General features: G+C 41.0%; 1 protein-coding gene across 1 annotated transcript in view; it reads right to left on the bottom strand.

Annotated features, from left to right (window-relative positions):
• Nucleotides 1-18,317, bottom strand: part of MAN1A1 (mannosidase alpha class 1A member 1) — a 56,367-nt gene extending 38,050 nt beyond the window's left edge. The window contains exon 1 of the mRNA XM_015829093.1: nt 17,685-18,317. Within this exon, the coding sequence (XP_015684579.1) occupies nt 17,685-18,317 (633 nt within the window). The remainder of the gene's footprint in view (nt 1-17,684) is intronic.
• Between the last annotated feature and the right edge of the window lie 4,498 nt (nt 18,318-22,815).

Raw genomic sequence — 22,815 nt, 5'->3', positions numbered from 1 at the left:
TTAAAGTTATATGTTAGAGGGCAGCAAGCTAAGGAATACTGAATTAACAAAATAATCTGAGAAGTGAATCAGCTAAGTGATCAGGTACTATTCTCCAAAACACTCTGGCATTCTAATTCAAGCTTATTAAATTGATTTCCAACTTAGGAGAAAGCAACTTTAATGGAGTACCAAAGTAGTTTTTTTTTTTAAAAAAATGTTTTCTCAGAAAGATGCTAGATAAGGTTATTTCCATAAATCAAACCAAATCTTCCATGCTTATATATTCTTTAAAGTCTATTAACCTGTGTTTGAGAGAAAGTTTGGCTATATTCAACTCATATATATCATTTCCTGCTTCTGCTTGAATCTGGATGGAAAACGGTATGCATATTATATTTAAAATTGGCAATGTATGCACTCTGTTAAGTCATTCTGCAGTAAAAGTTTGGATTCAGATAAAATATTCCAGTACAAAATCAGCTAGTCAGAAATATTATACTGTTGCTGGATTTCAAGAATACTCCGCAACGTCTCATTTAAGAAATGTATTTGAATGAAACATCTAAGTGAAGTGTTTGACTGAAGAACTAATTACCTAGAGTGACAGAATCAGAAATATTCAGCTAGATTATTAAACTTGACTGTCCTGCTGAGTACAGAAATTCAAATTAAACCAATCCGAACATCTGATTCTCTAGATCAGATGTCTGCCTAGCCTCTACATGAATATACTCATGTACTAATGAAAGGCAGACAATCATTTTGGTGTATAATGGATCCTCCTGTCAAATGGCTCTTATGATTAGGAGTTTTTTTTAATGTTCTGATAGAAATTGCAATCATGTAGCGAGGATCCATTTTTTTGTGTCTTAGTATTCTGGGATGATACAGAACAATCTTTGGGATTATACCCATTTGCATATTTGAATAGTGTCAGCATATGGCCTTTCAGTTTTCTTTTTTTCAATGGTAGACAGACCCAGTTTCTTTCCCCCTGGTTTAAGTTTCACTGTATCCTTAAAGTGCAGAGCCCAAAAACTAGATATCATAACTGAGATTGGAGGTGAGAGTGGGGAGGACAAAGCAAAACGTCCAGTATCCTTTTTGACCAAAAGAATCTTTTCACCAGAAATAAGAATCGCTTTCTTTTGTATTGATGGCAGGCTGGCTAGTCTATGGACCATGTATCTTTCTTTTTCTCTTTACAAAGTAAAGACAAACCATCTGGGAACAGCTTTCAGAGCACATTCGCTTCTGAAAAGACATGGCTGCTTTAGCAATCTGATAAGAGATGCTTTGTTCCTGTTCCCATGCACTGTGAAACACTTTCCCCCCCCTAATGCTGCACATTTGAAAAACCATCAGTGGCTTTGGTATGATTTGGGAGGGGTTCAGACATCCCTGATCCTTGGTCCTTTTTTTAATGCCTTCAAGTCAGTGCTTATTTATTTAGCACAAGGCAATGTCATGTTAGCCAGGAGACTACAATGCTAATACAGGTTAAGGTCAAAAGTCAGTGCTGGCTGCTGGCAACTGCCTGGACGTATTTCTGCAGTTTTCTTGGCAAGATTTTAAGAAATGTTTTGCCATTGTTCCTTCCTAGGGCTGAAAGAGAGAGTGGCCCATGGTCACCCAGTTGGCTTCATGCCTTGGTCTCCTGGTCTCTAGCTTGATGCCTTAACCACTGCATTAAATTGCTGTATAACCTTTGCTCCTACCTGAGAATATATATTAAGCCTCTGGTTTCACTTTGGACACATTTGTGCTAGTGAGTCACCATCTTGCATACCTATTTTCCTACCCAGTTTGCAAGGAACAATTGCATCCTTTCTGCCCCTTGTGGATTTGTTAATTTGTCTCCTGTTCTGCAGTGTATTTTTTTTTCCTTTCTGCTCAGAAGTCTTAGCAGAGGGAGTGAAGTTGGGATTGCTGCCTATGCTTTGGAAAAAGCAGCTGCAGCCAGGTAGAAACACTTTCCCTGCACTACCCTCATCCATTCAGACATGCACTCATACACTTATACCCTGGTGTTTTCAAGGATGTGCAGACCCTCCAAGGGCAGCTTTCCCCACCCAGTAAACGCACAAAGCCTAGACAAGGAAGTGGAGGCGATATCTATAGATGGGCCAGAGGCAAGCAGGCAAGAGGAGTTTCATTCACCTGCTGGGACCATAAGCTATGCTGAACAGCCTATCCTGGTAGGAGTCCTTCCTGGAGCTTGGCAGCAATAAGAAAAGAAGCAACAACAGTGAAACAGCACCTCATCCCAACTCGTACAAGAATGTTTGGAGAAAGGCAAAAGCTGTATGTTACTTTAAAGACTTTGAGACTTTAGTTTGAACTGAGTATTAAAAGACTAAGTATTAAAGGACCGAAGACATATTCATGTGACAACATCACCTTGCAAAGCCTAGAAGTGTGGAGATAACCCTGTAATTTGGGGAAGATGTGTTTTGTAATAAAGTAATTCTCTATATATTTATTACACTATGATGACATGTCCAAGTCCTTGGAGAGCAAAGAACCTTCACAAAGTTTTACAGTATTTTCTTCTGTTTCTGGGTTCCTGTGTGGCAGAATATCTTCTACATCTCTTGTATCCATTACTGTATTGTTCTTATTCACCAGGCTTGCTTCTTTGCCTTACTGTTCTTTTCACTGTTGGTTTTTTTAGTTCTTTCCGTGATCTAATCTTTCAACTGAAATATGGTTGCTTGTTGCTCCACTCCCCTGTTATATATACATTTTTGGAATGAGTGTCACAATCGTATAATTGTTATTTATATATACCAGGATGTTCTCAGGCGGAAACCCAAACATACTGCCGTGCAGGTGTGACCACAAGTTCCGTTCATTTTTCCCCTTTCCCCCTCCCCTCAAGCAATCAAGAGCAGCCAGTTTTTATTTTGTCTTGTTTTCAACTCAGAATTCCAGCTCGAATTCATGTTTTCAAGAGCCCACAGCAACTAGAACCAGAAACACTGGGTATAAGCAGCAATTGTCAAAATTTAGTTGAATTATAAGCCAAAATGTTCTGACAATCAATGATTTGTGCCACAATAGGCAGTCTACTTAAGGAGATTGTGGATTTTCCAATTCTGCAGGCTTTTAAAGGAGGCTAATCAGCCATTTCTTGTGAATATCTTAATTGGCGTGTGTGCAAACTGCTGGAAGCTGGTTTAAGGTGATTCTTCTGGTCATTTTCAATTTTACATTTGTACTATTCCCTTTAAAGTTGCCTGCTGAAGTTGACCTGCAATTCCCATTTACTCTTCCCATTTACAGGCTCAGTGGCTCATTTCCTAGAACCTAGCTTATATTCCTTTACAAATTCTGCTTACACAGCCTGCCAAAGATAATTTGAAGCAGTCTAGTCACACCCCAGCAACTATTCTGGAGATGACCTTTGAGGAGATCGTCCATTTAAAATTGTGAACTATAAGCTAATTTTCTCGTTTCCACTTGATTTAAAAATGCAAATGGATTCAATCTTAATTAACTCTTCAGAAAATAAGAACCAAAATCTCTCTTTTGTACTGCTTTTATAGCTGGTTATTTATTGTGCATTTCTTTAGCCTGTTGAATTATTCTGCCTTTCACTGAGGTTTTGTGCATAAAATTATTTGCAATTTTAGTCTATTGACTGATTACGTGCCATCAAGTAGCTTTCAAGGGAACCAAAAAGTTATTTTATTATCTGTTCTAATGAACAGAAGAGAGTCTTACAGACCAAACAAGCCACTGCAATTATCTCAGTAAGTGCCAAGTCCAATGTCTTCTCAATACTTAAACTGCAAATTTATGGCCATTCCTTGCTTGCCACTCAATAGTAGTTTAGGAGCAAGAAGAGCTGATATAGGATTTATTTCAAACTGACAAGAACCATATCTTCACTATTTCTAGTTAGGTTTTAGACAAATGATTTGTGTTTCTAACATATTGTAAGTGTTTGGAACCAGAATAAATCTTGTAGAACTCTTGAACTCTCATATCCCTTACATCACATTGTGCAGTTCCCACCAGTCATACCTTACAATGTCATAAGGCAGTGGTTTCTTCATCATGAACCCCTTTAAATACCTTTTGTGGTCATGGACTCCCAAGACTTAACTCAAGATTAAAATCATATTTTTTTTCAAACCTTTGCGGACCCCATGTGATGACATCGTGCTCCCCCCCAGTGTCTGTGGATCACAGGCAAAGATTGTAAATGTGAGGATTGTTCATAAAATTACTTTTCCATCATTGTCATAACTGCAAACAGTTGTTAAACGGGACAACTGCTAAATGAAGCAGCCTCTAAATAAAGACTACATTTAATGGGATGCTTTTTCCCTCTACAACAGGGGTGTCAAACTGCCGGCCCACGGGTGGACGCGTCATCTGGAAGCTGTGCCCACCCCATTGCCGGCAATGGCAAAACTGTCTCGATACGTTCCGCGACGTCACGAGTTTGACATGTCTGCTCTACAATCATTATCCAATGAAATGTTAAAATCCTACCAAAGAGGTTGGAATTATTTTTTTAGGACAGGATTTGAGGCTGTACTGTACTGGGGAGGGAAAGTTGCCTTTATTTTGTTCTGCTGATTAAAAGCAATATATTGCTGAATTCCACCTATTATCTTATTTCAATAAGAATGTCTTTCACAGAATATACAAAAGTTTTAGAAGAGGTATATTACTCTTTCTTTCATGAATGATTATGGAATAAGGGAAAGTCAAGTTTCTTAATTATATACTATCACCAGGTGACTGCAGATGTTATTATTTCTGGGAAGCTTTTTTGCCTTCCGGTCTATCTTACCAACCTATGATTCCCTGATAGTCTCCCAAGTAAGTACTAAACCTGCTCAGCTATTTTAGAACAATCAAGGTCTGTTAAATGATGCCACATGGGCTATTAAGGGCTATACAAAACATTAAAGGCACTACACCCAAAAATAAGTATGGCGAATGGTGAATGCATATATCTGAAATGCTATTACTGAAATTCATCATTGTTAGTCGTAAGAATTAAGTTCAAAATAAGTTTGCAAAAATAAAGCAGAAACCCCAAAACAGAAGGACACTTGAGGCAACATAATTAATCTACAGTGAATATTTGAAGATAAATATTTATGCTATTAAAAAAGAATTAGTCCAAATCTGAAGAACCTTTGTAATAAAGACATACTAAAATTACAGCATCATTAATGTCAGCAAAGTATCATACCAAATTGTGACTGTATAATGACATCACAGAAGTTAATTCAAAGACGAGCAGAATACTTTTTAATCAAAATAGAAAGCATTTTCCTTATCTCTGAATTATCTTTACTTGTGCTTAATGGCATTAACCCCCATATCCCTTCTTCAAGGGAGGCACTTTTTAATAATAATGTAACAGTAGCAACAGTCAATCCTATACATGAAGGCAAGCATCATGGGTTGTTACTGCCACCCAAAAGCTCTGTGGGAGGTAGAGATGCGTGTGTGTGTGTGTGTGTGTGTGTGTGTGTGGGTGTGCGTGAGAGAGAGAAAGAGAGAGAAAGAGAGAGAGAGAGAGAGAGAGAGAGAGAGAGAGAGAGAGAGAGAGAGAGAGAGAGAGAGCGCAAGCAGGTAGAGGGACAGCGTTCTGCAGGTAGAGGCACAGTGTTCTGCAGCATTCTGCTTTTTGAATAATTGTCAGGTTGCTTTTCACAGGTGAACTAACTGTAAAGGAGGCACATTTCAGCTTGGCTCTAATAACACAAACACAGCTTTTGTCTTTTTCACAATGAAGAATAAACCACAGCTAAATGGAGATTAGGAAAAAAAAGGAAGGAGGATTTGCCAACATTAAACAAGCTGCAGGCATATTATCACTGCTCATTCTTCATGCAAACGGTAATCTCCAGAACACTTAAATATATTGCAGATGTGTGCCTTTATTGCTTTGCCAAATGCTAGAATTATGAAGTATTTGTGTGGATGTGTGGTTATTTACTCCAGTTTTTCTAAGTTTTGTTTGTTGCTCTAATAAATAACACTGTTTAAGTTATTAATGGCATCCTCCTGGGATCCAAATTAAACTTGTCTGAAATAGACTTTAAAAAAAATCCATGAAAATAAGAGAATACAAATCAACTCTCTGAGGGATCCTTATTGTGGCCCTGCCTCCTTCTTAGAAGTAGCAGCTTGGCAGCCATTTTATCACCCATCTTCCAAGGGGACACTCCCTAGTGTCCTCTCTATTAACCAGTGTTTTTCTGATTAGTTGGAAGATAAGAGAGAAATAATGAAATAGTTGCTACAGCATTGCCTCCTTATCATATAGCATTGAGAAGTGCAAAGTAGACATATCAGCTTTTCTCCCACTCCCAATCTCACAAGAGGGCAATAAAGATCAAATTTTACTAGGGAAAAAAAAAGAACTGCAAAGACACTTAACTTTTAAAACTTACACAGTTGTAAATATGCAGGACCGAAAATATAGAGCTGAACCAATTTACAATATACAGCAGCTGGAAAATTGGCTTAACAATAGGAACAAAAATCCAAAGATCATAAGGTAGCACTGGGCTGTTAAAATTCCATCATTTTCTGTCAGGCCTAAGCCCAAATCCAATTGAACCCTATTCTTTATATATATATATATTTACACCTAATAGTTAAGGTGACCAACCGTCCTCCTTTAGGGAGGACAGTCCTCCTTTTATAAGTTCGGTCCTCCCTCGAAAAGTGTCCTCCTACATGTCCTCCTTTTCGATATTTGAAGACTAATCTGCAGGGCTTTTTTTTTCTCATAGAACGCTCAGAACGGCATTCCGGCTCCATTTTTTGATGTTTTTTTTCCAACTTTTACATGAGCTGTGCTACTCCCCCTATTGGCTTTCGAAAGCCAATAGGAATTGCTGCTGAGCGCGCCAAATTGCTGCTGAGCACAGCTGGCAAACTTTGCACATACAAGTTGTCTGCAGCGAAGATGAATTGGCAGGAACTTTGCACCCCTCCCTGCTACCCAACTACACCATCTCCTAGTTAGTCCCGAAGATACCTGGAGGAGACTGGAGCAGCGATGCCACGGTAAGTTTCTCTTGATCTTCAGTCCCGCTAGGGCAATAATGGCTGCGGGCGCAAGAGGCAGGGGTGGCGGGGCTGCTGCGGGCAGGGGTGTGGGGGGCAGCAGCGGCCGGCTGTCCCCCGTGCTGTGGGAGCCGTGGGGCCCGCTCTACACGGGGCTGCACAGGGTGGGCGGTGGTGCTGGCGGGATGGCTGCAGGCGGGGTGTGTCGATGGCGAGCTGCCCCCTGGGCCTGCGCAGCTGGTGCTTTGGGAGCCGCGGGGCCCACTCTGCATTTATCATATTATAGTGTATTCTGTATTATTATTGCAATGAATAAAATGTTTCTTTTATGTACGATATTTTTTTTCTTCAATTTATTTGTGTCCTCCTTTTCATTGTAAAAAAGTTGGTCACCTTACTAATAGAATCTTGTCAGGCTAAAGCTATAGCTTTCTAACTTTAATAGATATACCCTGGGAGATTCTAGGGTGTGACTACTCTGAGCCTTCTCCTCCTCTCTTATCTTGGACTGCTCTCTTGAATGCGTGCTATCTCCTTCCTGAGAAGCCACAGTGTGATTGCTGAGATTCCCCCCCAACTCCTTCTCCAACTGCACTTTCCACCACAGGTTCTGAGTTTTACTGGCCTCTAAGAATTTCTCAGGAAAAATTGTTACAAGTGATTTGGAAGCAAAAAGTGTCTTCACGCAAACCTCGCATGTGCATAAAAGACTAAAGTATATATAATATTGCTGACTTGCTTATTATTTACCTGCTTACTTGATGCAGTTTATATGTTACTGTAATCAGGACACTCAGTAGATGGTTAGAGGTACAAGGGCATCATTGTACAAGAACATGCACAGACCAAAGAAATTAAAATGTAAATGCAGTTTCTGTCTAAAACATTTCCTTATTTCTTAAAGATAACCTGAAGCAAAATCGTCTACTTCTTTTTCCCAGATCTCCTTTTGCTGCAGGGATTAAATTTCAGCCATTGAAGGGTAGAAGATGATGGGAAAGGAAGCAGGAACATTCTACCAGTACTGACAAAAATAAGAAAAAAAGAGAAAAAACTAAGCCCAACAGGCTGTTCCCTCAACAGCTGGCCAACAGCAGCCATTTCATCTGGTGGAAGTTGTAAAGCAGTGTTTCTCAACCTTGACAATTTTAAGGCATGTGGACTTCAACTCCCAGAATTCCACAGCCAGCAATGTGGAATTCTGGGAGTTGAAGTCCACATGCCTTAAAATTGTCAAGGTTGAGAAACACTGTTGTAAAGGAAGATAAAATCGAAAGCCAATCCATTGAACTTGCTGAAAGTTTAGAAAATTCCCAGGAAACCTACCCCATGATATTAGCACTGTTATATTGGGGCTGTTGTTGCATAAGGATCAATGGAGACAAGTTTTACTTTTATTAGAAGTTACTGGTTTTTTTTTATCAAGTACTCAATGTACTTGAGTACACTGTACTCAAATCAAATAGTGTGCATGTGTGCATATTAGATATGTGCCATTAGAAAAAAATGGATCAAATGACTTTCTAACGTTATTGTCTTCATTGATCCAAAGAGGTAAAGCTATATAATTCAACAGCTGTTAAATAACAGAAAGGCCACTAGTTTAAGGAAATCAATAGAGGAATACTTTATCTGGTTATCCATATCTGATCTTTTCCTGGCAACGCAAAGAATCCCATCTAGTAACAATCCAACTTTTTATAACACTCTGTTCATTTGTGCCGCAGGTCCTGACCTAATCAATATAGCAATAAAAGGATTAACTCTTTTTTTTAATGCACGCAGCAAAAATGTGCTGAAAAGGCCCTTTGCCTTATAACTGGTATAGAGCAGAAGGACAGCTTGGGCTGACATATTTATTATTCAAATTTATACAGCCATCTATCTCACCCAAAGCAACTCAGGGTAGGGCACAATGAGATAAAAAAGCAATATTAAAAAAAACATGGATGTAAAATGTAAAAATCCATATGAATAAATATCATAAAAATCAATTTTTTTTGGTTTTTTCTTTCTTGTTCCATTCTTATTGCAGATAGCAGTGTATGCACTATCAAAAATAGAAGGCCCAATTATACATGCGTAGTTAGGATTCCCGAGTCTGGGCACCCCAAAAAAATATCTCAGTATTGTATGGAATGGAAGAAGATAAATTTTAATCCATGCTAGGTTTGTGCATATTCCCTATAGAAGAATACAATTAACCTAATACTCCAAAAGTGGTGGTTAATAGAAAACATTTTGGGTTAAAAATGTACGTGTACCACCATATAATGCTATATCACATTTATTAACATACAACCATATAATACTATTTCATGTTTATTAACAAGGGAGTGATAATGGTAGTGTTTCCACAAACAGTTGAACAGGATTCTAGATTACCCGGGAATAAAAAGCATGCTGTTATATACTACTCAATCAGTTTCACTTGACTCTGCTTCCCAGTGGGTTATGAGTAATTAATCCAGATGGCTCTGCCCATGGTTTGTTTATTATCACTACTCGGATTTGCTTCTTTTAACAAGTTAGGACCAAAGCTGGGAACCAATAACAGTGGTTCAGAATTATTTACAGAGAAACAAAGGAGACTGTGGCTGCAGAATAACAACAACAAAAGTGACAACTGCATGATGCTATTTAGTTTTCTTAGCTTTCCTCCTCCTGTGTGGAAGAGTCGAGAGAAGAAATATGTCAAAATCTTGGCTGACCAGAGGAATGACGGATAGTGGAGTTTAATATTCATAGGGCCATCTGTTGATGACCATGGCATATAAAGAATGAGGCTGGGAATGTATAAGGTGTGTGTGGTAAAGAACACGGATTTATAAAATGAGAAAGAAAAATAGCTTTACACACACATCACAACACATCTCAGATAACTGGGAAAGCTTTTTACAAAAGCTTCCCCCACTTATAAAAAAAATAAAGGAAACGAGTAAAAGTAGAATATACAGGCTAAGGATTAGAAAAAAACACATGTAAATAAATGTTTTATTAACTACAGAAACATATGGCTATAGACAAGTACAAAATGATTAAAATAGAGACAAAAATGCAGAATTTGATGGGAAAAAGGGATTTTGAAAGTGGGTTAATAAGGCAAAATGAAGAGAAATAAAACAAAAATGGTTAAATTATTTGAAATAAAGCTTAAGTAAGATAGACTGGAGGTATATTTTAGAGACCTGCATAGGACTAATAAATATATGTTGAAGAATGGAACTGAAACACATTCTATAAATGATAATGTCCAAGAAAAAAACTGAAGTCATGAATGTAGAAAAAGTTGCAGGTGTAGATGGCATCTCAGGAGAAATATTAAAATACAAATGTGGGTTCCTTATACTTATGAAGTTAAACATATTTATGAAGACTGCTTCTCTCCCAACAATGCTATCATTGTCATAGAATAAGATTAGATACAAAAACCACAGGCAGATCAGTTTAGAGGTTTATAGCAGTAGTCTGAAAAATGATAGCAATGAGCAAAATTTGGAAATATGATGCAGGTGAGTATACTGAATAATGTTGCCTATTTTATTCTTTTTCTGGACTGTGTATTATGTTGTTTATCTCAGAAAAGAATAGTATGACAAGTACATACAGTTATGACTGATAGGTCTTCAAAGTCAATACCAACTCAATGATGATTTATATAGAAATATTTTGTGGAAACAAATATGTGTAAACTGTGGGTAGTTGCTGACTTGGGTACATCTGCTGTTGCATTGTCAAGAAAAGGAAGTAAGTAAGATAGTTTCTTCTTGAAGTATAAAGATATTAATACATTGACAGCAAGAGACAGAACATTGAAACTATTTTACAGTTGGGAAAATATAATGTAGCAATGAACTAAAGTTCTCATTTCTGAATGAAAACTAAGGTTCTTGTGCTTGGTAAAGAAGTATTTTATGAATTTGATTTTTGGATTATTCTGTTATGGTTTTAATGTTTCCTGCAAACTATTATAATTAAGCAAGGCTTTAAAGTTACTCAATTATTTTAGCAATTTGAGTCTGAATATTATACAAAATATTATATAAATTTCATAGATAAACCACTATTATAAATGTGTTAACAATTGCTTAACAATGATAATAATGTTGACATTTTACTTTTAATCTTGTAAACTTATACATGCACTGCATTTCTCAAAGCTGCAGATGGGTGGAGAACAAGAACCATGTAAGCAAGCCTAACTCTTCCTTTTATACAGCAGCTCTGGAAAAGCTGTATTTTAATAATTGTTCAGCAGTTAGCAATGCCAGAGCTAATGAAATATATTATAAAATACTTAAACATGTCTGCAGATGAAGTTTAGTCAATGAAATATGATGTCATTGTCAATAACCTTGTGATATTTTATTTCTAATAATTAAGTGGTTTACTTGGTTCAACTCTTGTCTAAAATATGTTTAGAAGTAATTTTACGTAGCTCCTAAAAAAGCATCATCCTAAACTGTATTACGAGATTCAGTCTGATATAGTAGTTAAAGCACCAGGCTAGAAATGGGGAGACTATGAATTCTAGTCCTGCCTTAGACAAGAAGCCAGCTGGGTGACTTTAAGGCCAGTGATGGCGAACCTTTTAGAGACCGAGTGCCCAAACCGCAAGCCAAAACCCACTTATGTATCATTGGGTGCCGGGGGGCGTAGCCCATTGAGTGGGTGTGGCCAATTGGGTGGGGATGGCTGGGGTGGTAACGGCAGACTTGGTGGGACTAAAAAGTTCAATCAATCAATTCCAACTTTGTGAGATCTTTTTTTTTCCCATGAAAAGTTGAAATTGATTATTATTTTTTTTGCACATGGCGGCGGAGGCCTAAAGCGAAAAGGTTTTATAAAACCCAGCTGAAGGCTAGGACTGGAATGATGGCACGCGTGCCCACAGAGAGGGATCTGTGTGCCACCTGTGGCACACATGCCATAGGTTCACCACCACGGCTTTAGGCCATTTCTACTCTCTCTGCCCTAGAAAGAAGGCAATGGTATGCCACTTTTAAAAATCTTGCCAAGAAAACTGCAGGCATTGGTCCAGGCAGTTGCCAGGAGTCAACAATAACTTTAAGACAGAAACAACAACAGCAATACTGTTTTCTAGTTCTAGACCACTACACAATCTGTTTCTAGCACAGGTAAGGAAAAACAACTGGAAAGAAGAGAAAAGTCAATCCTACTTCTGCATATGCAAAAATAAACATCAATCACTCTAGAGGTCTTTGGTTTTACCCAGTTATCCATATGATTATATATATCTTGGGAGAACAAAGAACTATTAGAGTGATGAAGTATTTGATGCCATTCTACTGCACTTTCCCTGACAAATTTGTGTTTCTACAGATTCACATAGTTAAAAAGGAGGGTGTCAAGTATCTACATTATTTTTAATGGTTTTTTTGGGGGGGGGGAGGGATGGCTTAGTCAAATGGAAATGTAATTTCCTTATCACATGGCAATATCAAATCAGGCCAAAACATGTAGAATTCATTTTGCTCTGATAATAAAACATCCTATTTTGAAATTTAAAATACTGTGTTACTGGAGTTTAAATTCTTTTTGCTATTATTTTGTCAAGATTAGATTAGCTTCTTTTTAAAGACTCCAAATGCTATGGCATTTATGCTACGGCTGTACAAATCACTGGGAGAATTGGCTGGGACTGCAATGAGGTAAGCTGCTTCACTTCAGGGACAAACTGGCAGTGTCAGCAGCAACGTTCATTGCACTTGCCCATATACATTTATTTATTTATTTATTTGGTAAACTGATACATAAACAGATAACCTGGGCTGGAAGGTTTTCATAAGGCTGCTCTGAATTTTCATTCAAAGAGATCTGCCACAAAGTTTTGAAAACTAACCCTCTCACCTGCAGTTTTGCCATGACTTAAGCGTCCCCCATGGTTCTGCACAGCCCTATTAATTTCATAGCCTTAGCAACCTTATAAAACTGTAGCCCAAACAATAGCCTTTAGAAAGCAAACTTAAGGAGTTTTATTTTGTTTTTATAATTAAAAAAAAAAAAGAACTATCAGCTTTAATAAGTTAACAATTCTGGTACGACTGTACATCAAAATAACATTTTATGTTCTTGAAGAAATGCCCAAAAATATTTTTTGTCTCAGCTAGCACTACTAAGAAGTGTACTCTAAAATATTCTTCAATTACTGTATATTCAATGCATCCTTTCTAAAAAGCTTTGCTGAACAAGTGAGATTTTCAAAGTTTACATGAGCAGAATAAGACTGTATCATATAGCTTTATTATGATTGTGTTCAAGATTGCAATATGCTTGTATTATATATTTCAAAGAGACGTTACCAAAAATTAAACCAGCAGGAAGCAGTACTAGTGAAAGAAAGAAAACCAGCAGGAAGCAGTACTAGTGAAATGTATTCAAAATCTGGAAAAAAGTTACTTTTACCACTGAATCATAAAAAAGAACCCTGCCATGGTAGAAAGCTGAAAGTTAAAGGAGCCTATATTAATGGAATACCCTCCCTTTAGATCAGTGGTTCTCAACCTTTTTAATGCCGCGACCCCCAACCGGTCGTAAGTCGAGGACTAAACCGGTCGTAAGTCGAGGACTAAACCGGTCGTAAGTCGAGGACTAAACCGGTCGTAAGTCGAGGACTACCCAACCGGTTGTAAGTCGAGGACTTTCCCTGCCCGGAAGTGCTACGCATGCGTGGTTCCGCCCCCTGCGCCAGCCGAGGCGTAGCTGGCAAGCGGCAGAGATGGAGCAGGCGGACCACCAGCTGGCCCAGCTCAAGGGAGGTAAGGCACCCGCCGGAAAAGGGGGAAAAAATGGCGGACAGCCTTGCTTGGCGACCCCCATGAAATGGTCAATCGACCCCAAATGGGGTCGCGACCCATAGGTTGAGAACCACTGCTTTAGATAGATAATGTCCTAAAGCTAAATACTTAGTTCTAGATTTCAATATAAGATATTTTTGTCTGCAGAATACTACACTGATCACCAGAACTTAAGGCAACTTTTAAATAAAGTAGTAATTTACATAGGAAGAAAAACTTTATGTCAGATACATAAACAAGTGGGGAAGCCTTTTTATAACCTGAATGCTTTATACTCTAGCTGTTGCAAAATCACTTATCCAATTATGCTACTAAATCTGTAGATCAATTACACACAGGATAATCTGGCCAAACAAAATCACTGCAACGTCCATTTTCCAGATGTCAATGCAATGAATGAAATTCTGCAGCAGTGTACATCATTTTATATAACTGCATTATGGAAATGATATTCTTGACATAATATATGTTGATATCATGCAGACACAGGTAACACAAATGAAGTTATCTGGATTGCTGTAATGACATGCTTTTCAATTGACAACCCTGTGGAGAATAATGGACAAACCCTCTTTCCAATTAATCCATTAAAACTAGTTTTCATTGTTATTCAGATAGAAATCATATTGTAACAAAGTGACTTTAGATTGATGAAGAACATTTAAAAGTATTTTTCTCTGATTTGGAAATTTTATAGACCTTTACAGTCTATGATGAATACCTGGGACTTTTTCAACTTCTACAACAGTCAACTCCTGAGTACAAAAAACTCCCTTCCCCATGCAAAAGAAAGCAGTGTAAATTACTTCCCTAAAACTAACAAAAAAGTAAAGGAAACTTCAAGGACATAAGACATCAAAAATGCTGAAGTTGAGATTATCTTTTTGTTCACTTATTCAGGATTTTGCATGAGATTACACTTAAAGAGAACTCAAGCTAGATAACTGCTTAAATACAGTTTACATTTTTTTTCCGGTGGAAAATATGCTGACAACAAGAAAATGAAAGCCTTCATGACAAAATGTTGAACTTGTTGAACAAGCAAAACATTCTGCAGTAGATGACAGCACATGCATGAAGATCTACATTTGTGTTCATCTACTCCAGTGGTTCCCAACCTTTTCTATTCCCCGCACCGCATATTCTCGCATCTCTTACAAAAGTTTGAAATAATGGCAACAAATTATGCATATACACTATAATTTTGAAAAACCAAGTTTTTACACCCCCTGGAATATCGTCTGTGCGAGCACCCCTGGTTGGGAACCCCTGATGAACAGTAGAAGGACCACAAAAACCAGCTGAAATGGCAACACAATGTTCTGAGATTTGATTTAAAAATGTTTTTATTCCTTCAACAGTCTGCACAGATTTTCTTCAGGCTCTTTTTTTTTGCCTGTCCCTAGAGCAACAATAAAAATTTACTGCCCCACAAGTCACATAATATCTTCTTCCAGCTTCATTAAGAGACCTCATGAAATTCAATGAGGGCTCAAATTATGCATACCTCTGTTTATAAGTTGTGCTTCTTACCAGGTAACAACTAACAAATGAACTGTTTTCTTACACTTGGGGAATCTCCTGCTACTGTAATTTTACAGATAGGATTCTAGACTATATTATAAATCAATATGCAGTATTTTCACCTATAATTAAAATGCACATCCACAGAGCAGCTGCATCTTTTTCTTTTATGGTTTTTACTTTTTGTAAACTTCACAGTGGCCACATGTCTACAGAGTATGATGGTAGCATTTTAGAATGTACAATGTAGTACTGCATATTCCTGAGATAAAGAGCTAAATGAAGAAGGCTACACTACTCTGAAAATCTGTTCTAAGAGATAAAAAATTTCTAGGCAGAAATTCTTGAACACAACATATACAATTTCATCAACTTCTTTGAAAATGACTCTAAAAGCTTTGAAGACAGCTTTAACATCTTTCACTGATGGTGACAGAAATGCCCGAAAAATGCTCTTTATCATATAAATATGCAGCACAGGTATAGTATTACAATTCTATAATATCAGATTCATGGAATAGTCACTGATAACAGTAGCAGTTTTAATTTGAAACTTTCCAGATTTAATGGACAATTTAATCTCATAAATATAACCAACTGTAGAGATTAACTATCTTGAATTTCCCAAATAAAAAAACTTGAGCAGGCATGCATGTAATCCATCATTAATGTTACATGCAACCTTTGGAACATTTTTATCAGATCTATTTACTATTCCAAAGTTCAGAAAACATGTATCTTATAAATCAGAAGTCAAATGCCCTACAGTATATCCTGAATTGTCACATATGACATAGCTTTATAGATAGCACAAGCCAGATTCTGCATAGCAATTTGTTCTAGATAGTAGATATACCTTCCTGGGAGCTCATCCAATTCTTCTATTTCAGCACTTTTGACTCCTAGCATGAATAAAGTGGTACTTAATTGCACAAATATTTTATGGAATATATTGCTTAATGTATCATGCTAACTAGATCTTTTTGCACTAAATAGACGTTATTGCAAGTGCAGGATAGTCTTTTTGTGGGCTCTATGACACACTAAATAATTTCTACAGTATTCATCACTCTTCTTACCTGTAAACACCTACCTGTTCATTTCATATTCACTGCTACATAACTTGCTTTACTTGCTGGTGTTTTATTCCATATAAAGCTTTAAAAACTCTTTATAGCTTTAAAGGTTTTAGTACCCCCTCAATGAACAAACATGAGATTTACCTGTACAGTATAATTCCCAATAATAGTTTAAAAGACTATTCTACCATTGTTTCCCCAGCACGCTAATTCACTCAAGGTGGCCAACAATATCACACTTTTTACTTCAGATAGGAACCTATTAGTTATGGGAAAGACATCCAAGAATTCCAAGGTATGACTAGGACAGTACTCTAAACTTTACAGCATTAGAAAATGGACACTACTGGTTGTCAAACAGTACTGTACTTTTAGCAATATTTATCTTCTTAACTAATGATATCCACCAGTTAACATGTTACAGATGAGTCTGTTAATTCAAAACATGTAGTTAAGGTTTAAGTTCTTTAATTTTGTCTTGGAATATTAAACAAATTTGGTTCAGAGACTGGTATGCAAATGTAATTAGTTTGTAAAGCTGCTATGTTTTTCAATAATCCCCCCCTCATATTATCCATTAAATGTTACAGTTGTGGATAGAAATCTTGAGTGACAATCACAGAAATATTTTATCATATTATACTGTATTGTATTGTTTCTTCCCCCCCAAAAAAACTTTCTAGCAGTAGTTGTTTCTAATAGCAAAATTAAAGTAAAAACACAAGACATTTTCTTTCTTTCCCTTCTTCTGGCTTTGACACCATTCTCCCCATCACACCTTCTCTAGCCTTGGCTTCTCAACTGTAGAGATTAAAGCTAAATCAGTGTAAATTGTCACCACGTTTCAGCTTTGGATCAAGGACTTGAGAAACAGGGTTGGTACAATTTGCTTTCTCCAAAGACTGCCCACGTTGTCAATTTTACAAGAGCGACACGTGTCCCATCCATTCCGCATTAGAAGTTTCCTGCTCACGTCAAAAGATGTCGTGTCCATCACAGGACCGCACCCTAAGCACAATAGCTGTTAATTCCCTTGCAAACAAGCGGCGGAAGCAGGTCTTGAAGGTCGCGAATAGCAAGAAAAAGGTTTTAAGAAGAGTGCAAATAAACAAACCAACTTACCCTTGGAGAAAGAGAAAAGTGACCGACCGCTCCAGAGGTCGTGGGGAGGGAAAAAAAAAAAAGAAAGAAATCACAAGGGCTGTATATTTCAGCGCTTGCAGTAGTTACTCACCTCTCTGATCTTTTCTCTTTTCTGCTGGACGGCGGGATCGCTGGGTTCCGTTCCTACGGCCCCGATAGGTTTGCGGAAAGGCAGGTCGGGCAACCCGGGAGCCCCCGTCTCTCCCCTGCCCAACTTGTCCTGCAGGAGGAGCTTCACCTTGTCCTGGTGGATCTCCCTGCGGATCTCGTCGGGCAGCTTTTGCAGCGTCTCTTTCGCCTCTCGCAAAGCGCGCTCATGATCCTCACGGATCTTGGCCAAGTTCTCCGCCGCTTCCTCCGCCGCGCCGGCCCCGAAACTGCTGCTACTCCCCGCACCCGCCGGCGGCGGCGGGAGGTGCGCATCGCCCTGGGCGGGTGGCCCCGGCCCCGGCGGCGGCGGCTGCTGGAGGGTGGTCGAGTGGAAGAAGACGTTGCTGAACAGTTTGGGGGAGTCCGGCAGGAAGAAGATGGCCCCGAAGCAAAGCGTGATGAAGGCGCTGAAGACCAACAGCAGCACGAACTTTTCCGTCAGCCGGAACGCGCCGCTGGGGCCGGGCCCCTTTCGCCCTCCGGGGCCCCCCAAGGCCCCCCCGCCTAAGGAGCCCCCCAAAGCGCCCGGGCTCGCGGGGCTGCCGAAGAGCGGCAGCAGGCTGACGGCTGGCATGACAGCCCCGCCGATAAGTTCCGGCTAGAGGAGGACGACGGCCGCGGGACAACCGCGGGGCGGCCCGTTTGCAAGGCTCCCCCTGCGGCAGCCGCCCCCGCCGCCGCCCCACTCAGTGCGGGCTAGGAGCGGGACTAGCCCGCGCCCGTCGTCTCGGGCAGCCGCTGCCGGGGGGGCAACTTCGTCGTCCTTCCCCAGCGACAGGAAGTTTTCTCGAGTCCCTTGCCGCCGCCACGGCCGCCGCCTCTTCGCAAAAACACGACTCCCACTCGGCTGGAGCCCTGGTCTGAATGGAGGCAGGCGACGGCGACCCGTGGTTAAGCGGCCGACGGCGAACGGGTGATGGAGGGCAAACACTCGTCAGCTCCTGGGGCGGCTACTGCTGCCGCCGCCGCCGCCGCCGCCGCCGCTCTCTCTAGGACTGGCCATGCTGGCGCCTCCAATGCTGGCTGTCAGGTCCCCGACGAGAGGAGGGGCAGGCGGTCCCCAGAGGCGCCCCGGCGCTCGACCGTAGGAAGGGAGCACCTTTGCTCCCGCCGAGGCACCGCCTGACCCGCGCCAGCCAGAACAATCGCTTGCCCGGTCACGGAGTGCGGAACTGAGAGCAGCGGCGCACCAGCCGAGAGAGCTCAGAGGAAAGAAGGCGAGGCCCCCTCTTTGGCGGGGAAGGAGCAAGCTGGGCCAATCACAGAGCAGGCGGAGCAGGGAAACGTTACGGGCGAAAGGGGGCGGGGTTTAAAAGGCGAGGCGGGCGGGACGTGGGCGTGGAGACGTTCCGTTAGAAATAACGGAGGAGGCTCCGGGCGCTTTCCCGGATCTGAACGTGCGAACGGAGGGTGCCGCTACAGTCCTCGTGTTTCCCGTCGGCCAGGGTTGCCCGTCGTGCCAGAGGCATGCCCCGTAGCCCCAGATATTCCTTAGCTCCCCACTTTCCTTAATTCAGGCGAATTTTGTCGGTGCTCCATGGAGAAACATTAATACGCAAATGCCGTTCGTTTTAACCGCGCAAAACTCGGGGGAAACCTTAGTATTTGGGAACGAAAATGGCTTAAGGCTTTTCGTATCTGTTTTATGCACGGGGTGGGAGGGTCACGAAGTTTATCTCTTTTATTTTAGCAACATCGTGGCACTTATTAAAAAAAGGGTACTACCGCTAAACGAGTTGTTAATATGCAGGTTGTGTGCCAGGAAGTGAAATATTGAGTTATTTCTTTGCGCTCCTCCTACTGGGGTGAATTCTCAATGAAGCACATTAGAGCTACTTTATAAAACTGGGATTCTTTATCTTTCCTGTAAGGCAGGATTCCTCAAAGTCTTCAGCTTATTGACTCCCAAACATTTATTATATAGAATTCTTTATTGGCCAAGTGTGATTGGACACACAAGGAATTTGTCTCCGGTGCATAAGCTCTCAGTGTACATACAAGCAACAAGTGATAAATCATGATCATAATCATCACAAAAATACATTCATCATAAATCATAAGATGAAATAATATAAAGAATGCTACTTAATTAACAGCACTACAAATAATGTCAACTCCTTGGGTAGCAAAAGCACTTAAACCAGGGATGTCAAACTCAATTTCATTGAGGGCCGCATCAGCATTGCGGTTGCCCTGGGAGGGATGGGTGGGTGTGGCCAGGGTGGGCATGCCCTACTGGGTGGGTGTGGATGAAGTGGGTGTGGCCTGCTGGGTGGGCGTGGTCAGGGTGGGCATCAAGGGTGCCTTTGGGGCCTGGGCAGGAGTGGGACAGATCTGAGGGTCTCTGGCAGAAAGGAGTGGGACGGGGCAAGCGCCAAGGCATGGTGCATTTCTTCATTCCTCACAAAGGGTGACACCACCCCAGCATGCACCCAGGGGGCGGGGCCGACACGGCAGGGGCTGGTTCCTTGCTGTTTCTAGGTGGCCTTGTGGAGCTAAGACTGAATGTGTTTCAGCATAGGTGGCCACCACAGAATTGTACATTGGCTCCCGGCCGGCCTGGGCCAGGGCCAAGGCAGCAGGGGCCGTTCCCTCACTGTTTCCAGGATGGCTTCATGGGCCACATGAAACCACTTCACGGGCCACATCCGGCCCCCAGGCCTTGTGTTTGACATGTCTGCCTTAGACTTATATACCGCTTCAGAGTGCTTTAGAGCTGTCTCTAAGCAGTTTACAGAATCAGCCTATTGCCCCCAAAAATCTGGGGCCTCATTTTACCAATCTCAGAAAGATGGAAGGCTGAGTCAACCTTGAACAGATGGGAATCAAACTTTGGCAATCAGCAGAATTAGCCTGCAATATTGTAATCTAACCACTGTGCCACCACAGCTCTATAGTCCCATCCATAGTCCCATCAATTGTTGGGGAGGGAATCTATATTGACCACTTTGGGGAACCTTGCTATGAGGAATAGTGGTTAAAGGACTGGATGGGAAATCCAGCCACAAGTTCCACCCTCAGCTGTGGAAATTCACTGGTGACTTTAGACAATCACTCATTTTTGTCTAATTTATCCCAGCAAATTGATAGGATAAAATGAAGTTTCCTACATCGTGCCTTGAAGTTTTGAAAGGCAGAATATAAACCTAGCAAATCTCACTTTCCCTGCTCTCTGTTTTTTCTTATACAGGTAGTCCTCAACTTAACCACAACTGAGCCCAAAATTTATGTTGCTGAGACATTTGTTAAGTGAGTTTTGCCCTGTTTTATGACCTTTCTTGCCACAGTTGTTAAATGAATCTTTGCAGTTAAGTTGCTAACACAGTTGTTAAGTGAATCTGGCTTTCCCATTGACTTTGCTTGTCAGAAAGTTGCAAAAGATGATCACATGAACCCAGGACCCTGCAACCATCATAAATATGAACCATATGCCATGCATCTGAATTTTGATCACATGACCTTGAAGATGCTGCAACAGGCGTAACTGTGGAAAATGGTCATAAGTCACTTTTTTCAATGCTGTTGTAACTTTGAACGATCACTAAATGAACTGTTATAAGTTGAGGACTACATGTACTGTATTTCATCTTACTTACATTGAATAAGCATTGTATTGTGCAAGCTGTCAGTCTTATCCAGAACTGTAAATTGTATTTTTATTCTGCATCTGATATGCAGCCTTCTATTAACTTTCATTGCAAGTCGTTGAGGTTTACTACAGAAGAATTAGACTCATGTCTGCTTAAGAACATGTTCCTATCAATCATGCAGCACTAGATGGATGCTAGTAGGGTACTTTGAAAGCAACAAAAACTAAAAACCACCAACTACTCTGTAGTTTGGGGAAACCCAGCTTTTTTTCTTGCTTCTATGCCAGTGATGGCGAACCTTTTAGAGCTGAGTGCCCAAACTGCAACCCAAAACCCACTTATTTATCGCCGGGTGCCAGGTGGGTGGGCGTGGCTATGGTGGTCATGGCAGAATGGGTGGGTGTGGCCAAGGTGGGCATGGTCACCTCAATGTTCCTCATGGGCAGGGACTCCTGTGGGGGCCAGACAGGGTTGGGGGAGATCCAGGGGTCTCTGGTGGGTGGGACAGTGGGCAGGAGGCTCGTCGTCTGGGGTGAGGGGAGGCAAGGCAGGGCAGAGGTGCCATTGTTGCAGGGCAAGGTGAGGCAGGGGCCGGGGCGGCTGCTGCCTGACACCATTGGCCCCTGCACACAGAGGCCAGCGAGTGCATCGGGCCGATGGTGTCCATCAGCAGCCACAGCCTGCCGGCCCCTCAACCGGCGCAATCTGGGGTTCCGCAGCCCGCTGCCAGCAGTTCAGAGAAGCTGCCTCTATGCTCGACGACCGGCCGACAGCTGAGGAGGTGATGCAGTGGGTCATGCCCAGGAAAAGGAGAGCATGCGAGGCCAGGAGGGATGGGACGGGGGGAGAGAAACCAGCCATGCTGGGATGCATCTGGCCATGTGAGACCTCGGCGAGTTAGCGGGCGGCTGCTTGAAGAGGGATGGTTGCCATCTCTGGGGCATAGCGTACGTGCCCACAGAGAGGGCTCTGAGTGCCGCCTCTGGCACGCGTGCCATAGGTTCGCCACCACTGTTCTATGCTCTTGCATTGGTGAAAAATACATTCGTAGATATCTGTCTTGGTGCTTTCTTTTTTTTTCATTGGAAAGACAGACTGCTCATTGTGTTTCCTGCTTACTTTTGCACATACTCAATGGGGTTCTGGAAGTATTTGTGATCTGTCAGTAACAACAAAGCAAAGGTAGAATGCGTCTACAATGATCTGGGAACAGCAATCAATCAGGATGTTATGTATAAGGGTTCATTTGTAGATGGTATCAAAGAATAGAGCAAAAGGAAGATTGGAAGATAAGGGTGAAAATTTTGTAAGATTTATTTCAATTACATTGACTACCAGGAAGTACTTTGTAACCAATTTTTGTTTTTTTATAGGGACTCTCCAGATGTGGAAGGTTCAAATCCTCTATCAGAAATTGGAGACTTTCATACTTTCAGTGGCTTGGAAAGGGGAACTTCTCTATTTTATGTGGTGATGGTCCAA

The sequence above is a fragment of the Protobothrops mucrosquamatus genome, unplaced genomic scaffold (assembly GCF_001527695.2).
Source record: "Protobothrops mucrosquamatus isolate PMUCROS unplaced genomic scaffold, P.Mucros_1.0 scaffold_230, whole genome shotgun sequence".
Classification (NCBI taxonomy): Eukaryota; Metazoa; Chordata; class Lepidosauria; order Squamata; family Viperidae; genus Protobothrops; species Protobothrops mucrosquamatus.
Note: the sequence above shows the minus strand (reverse complement) of the source record. Positions and strands in the feature narration are given on the sequence as shown.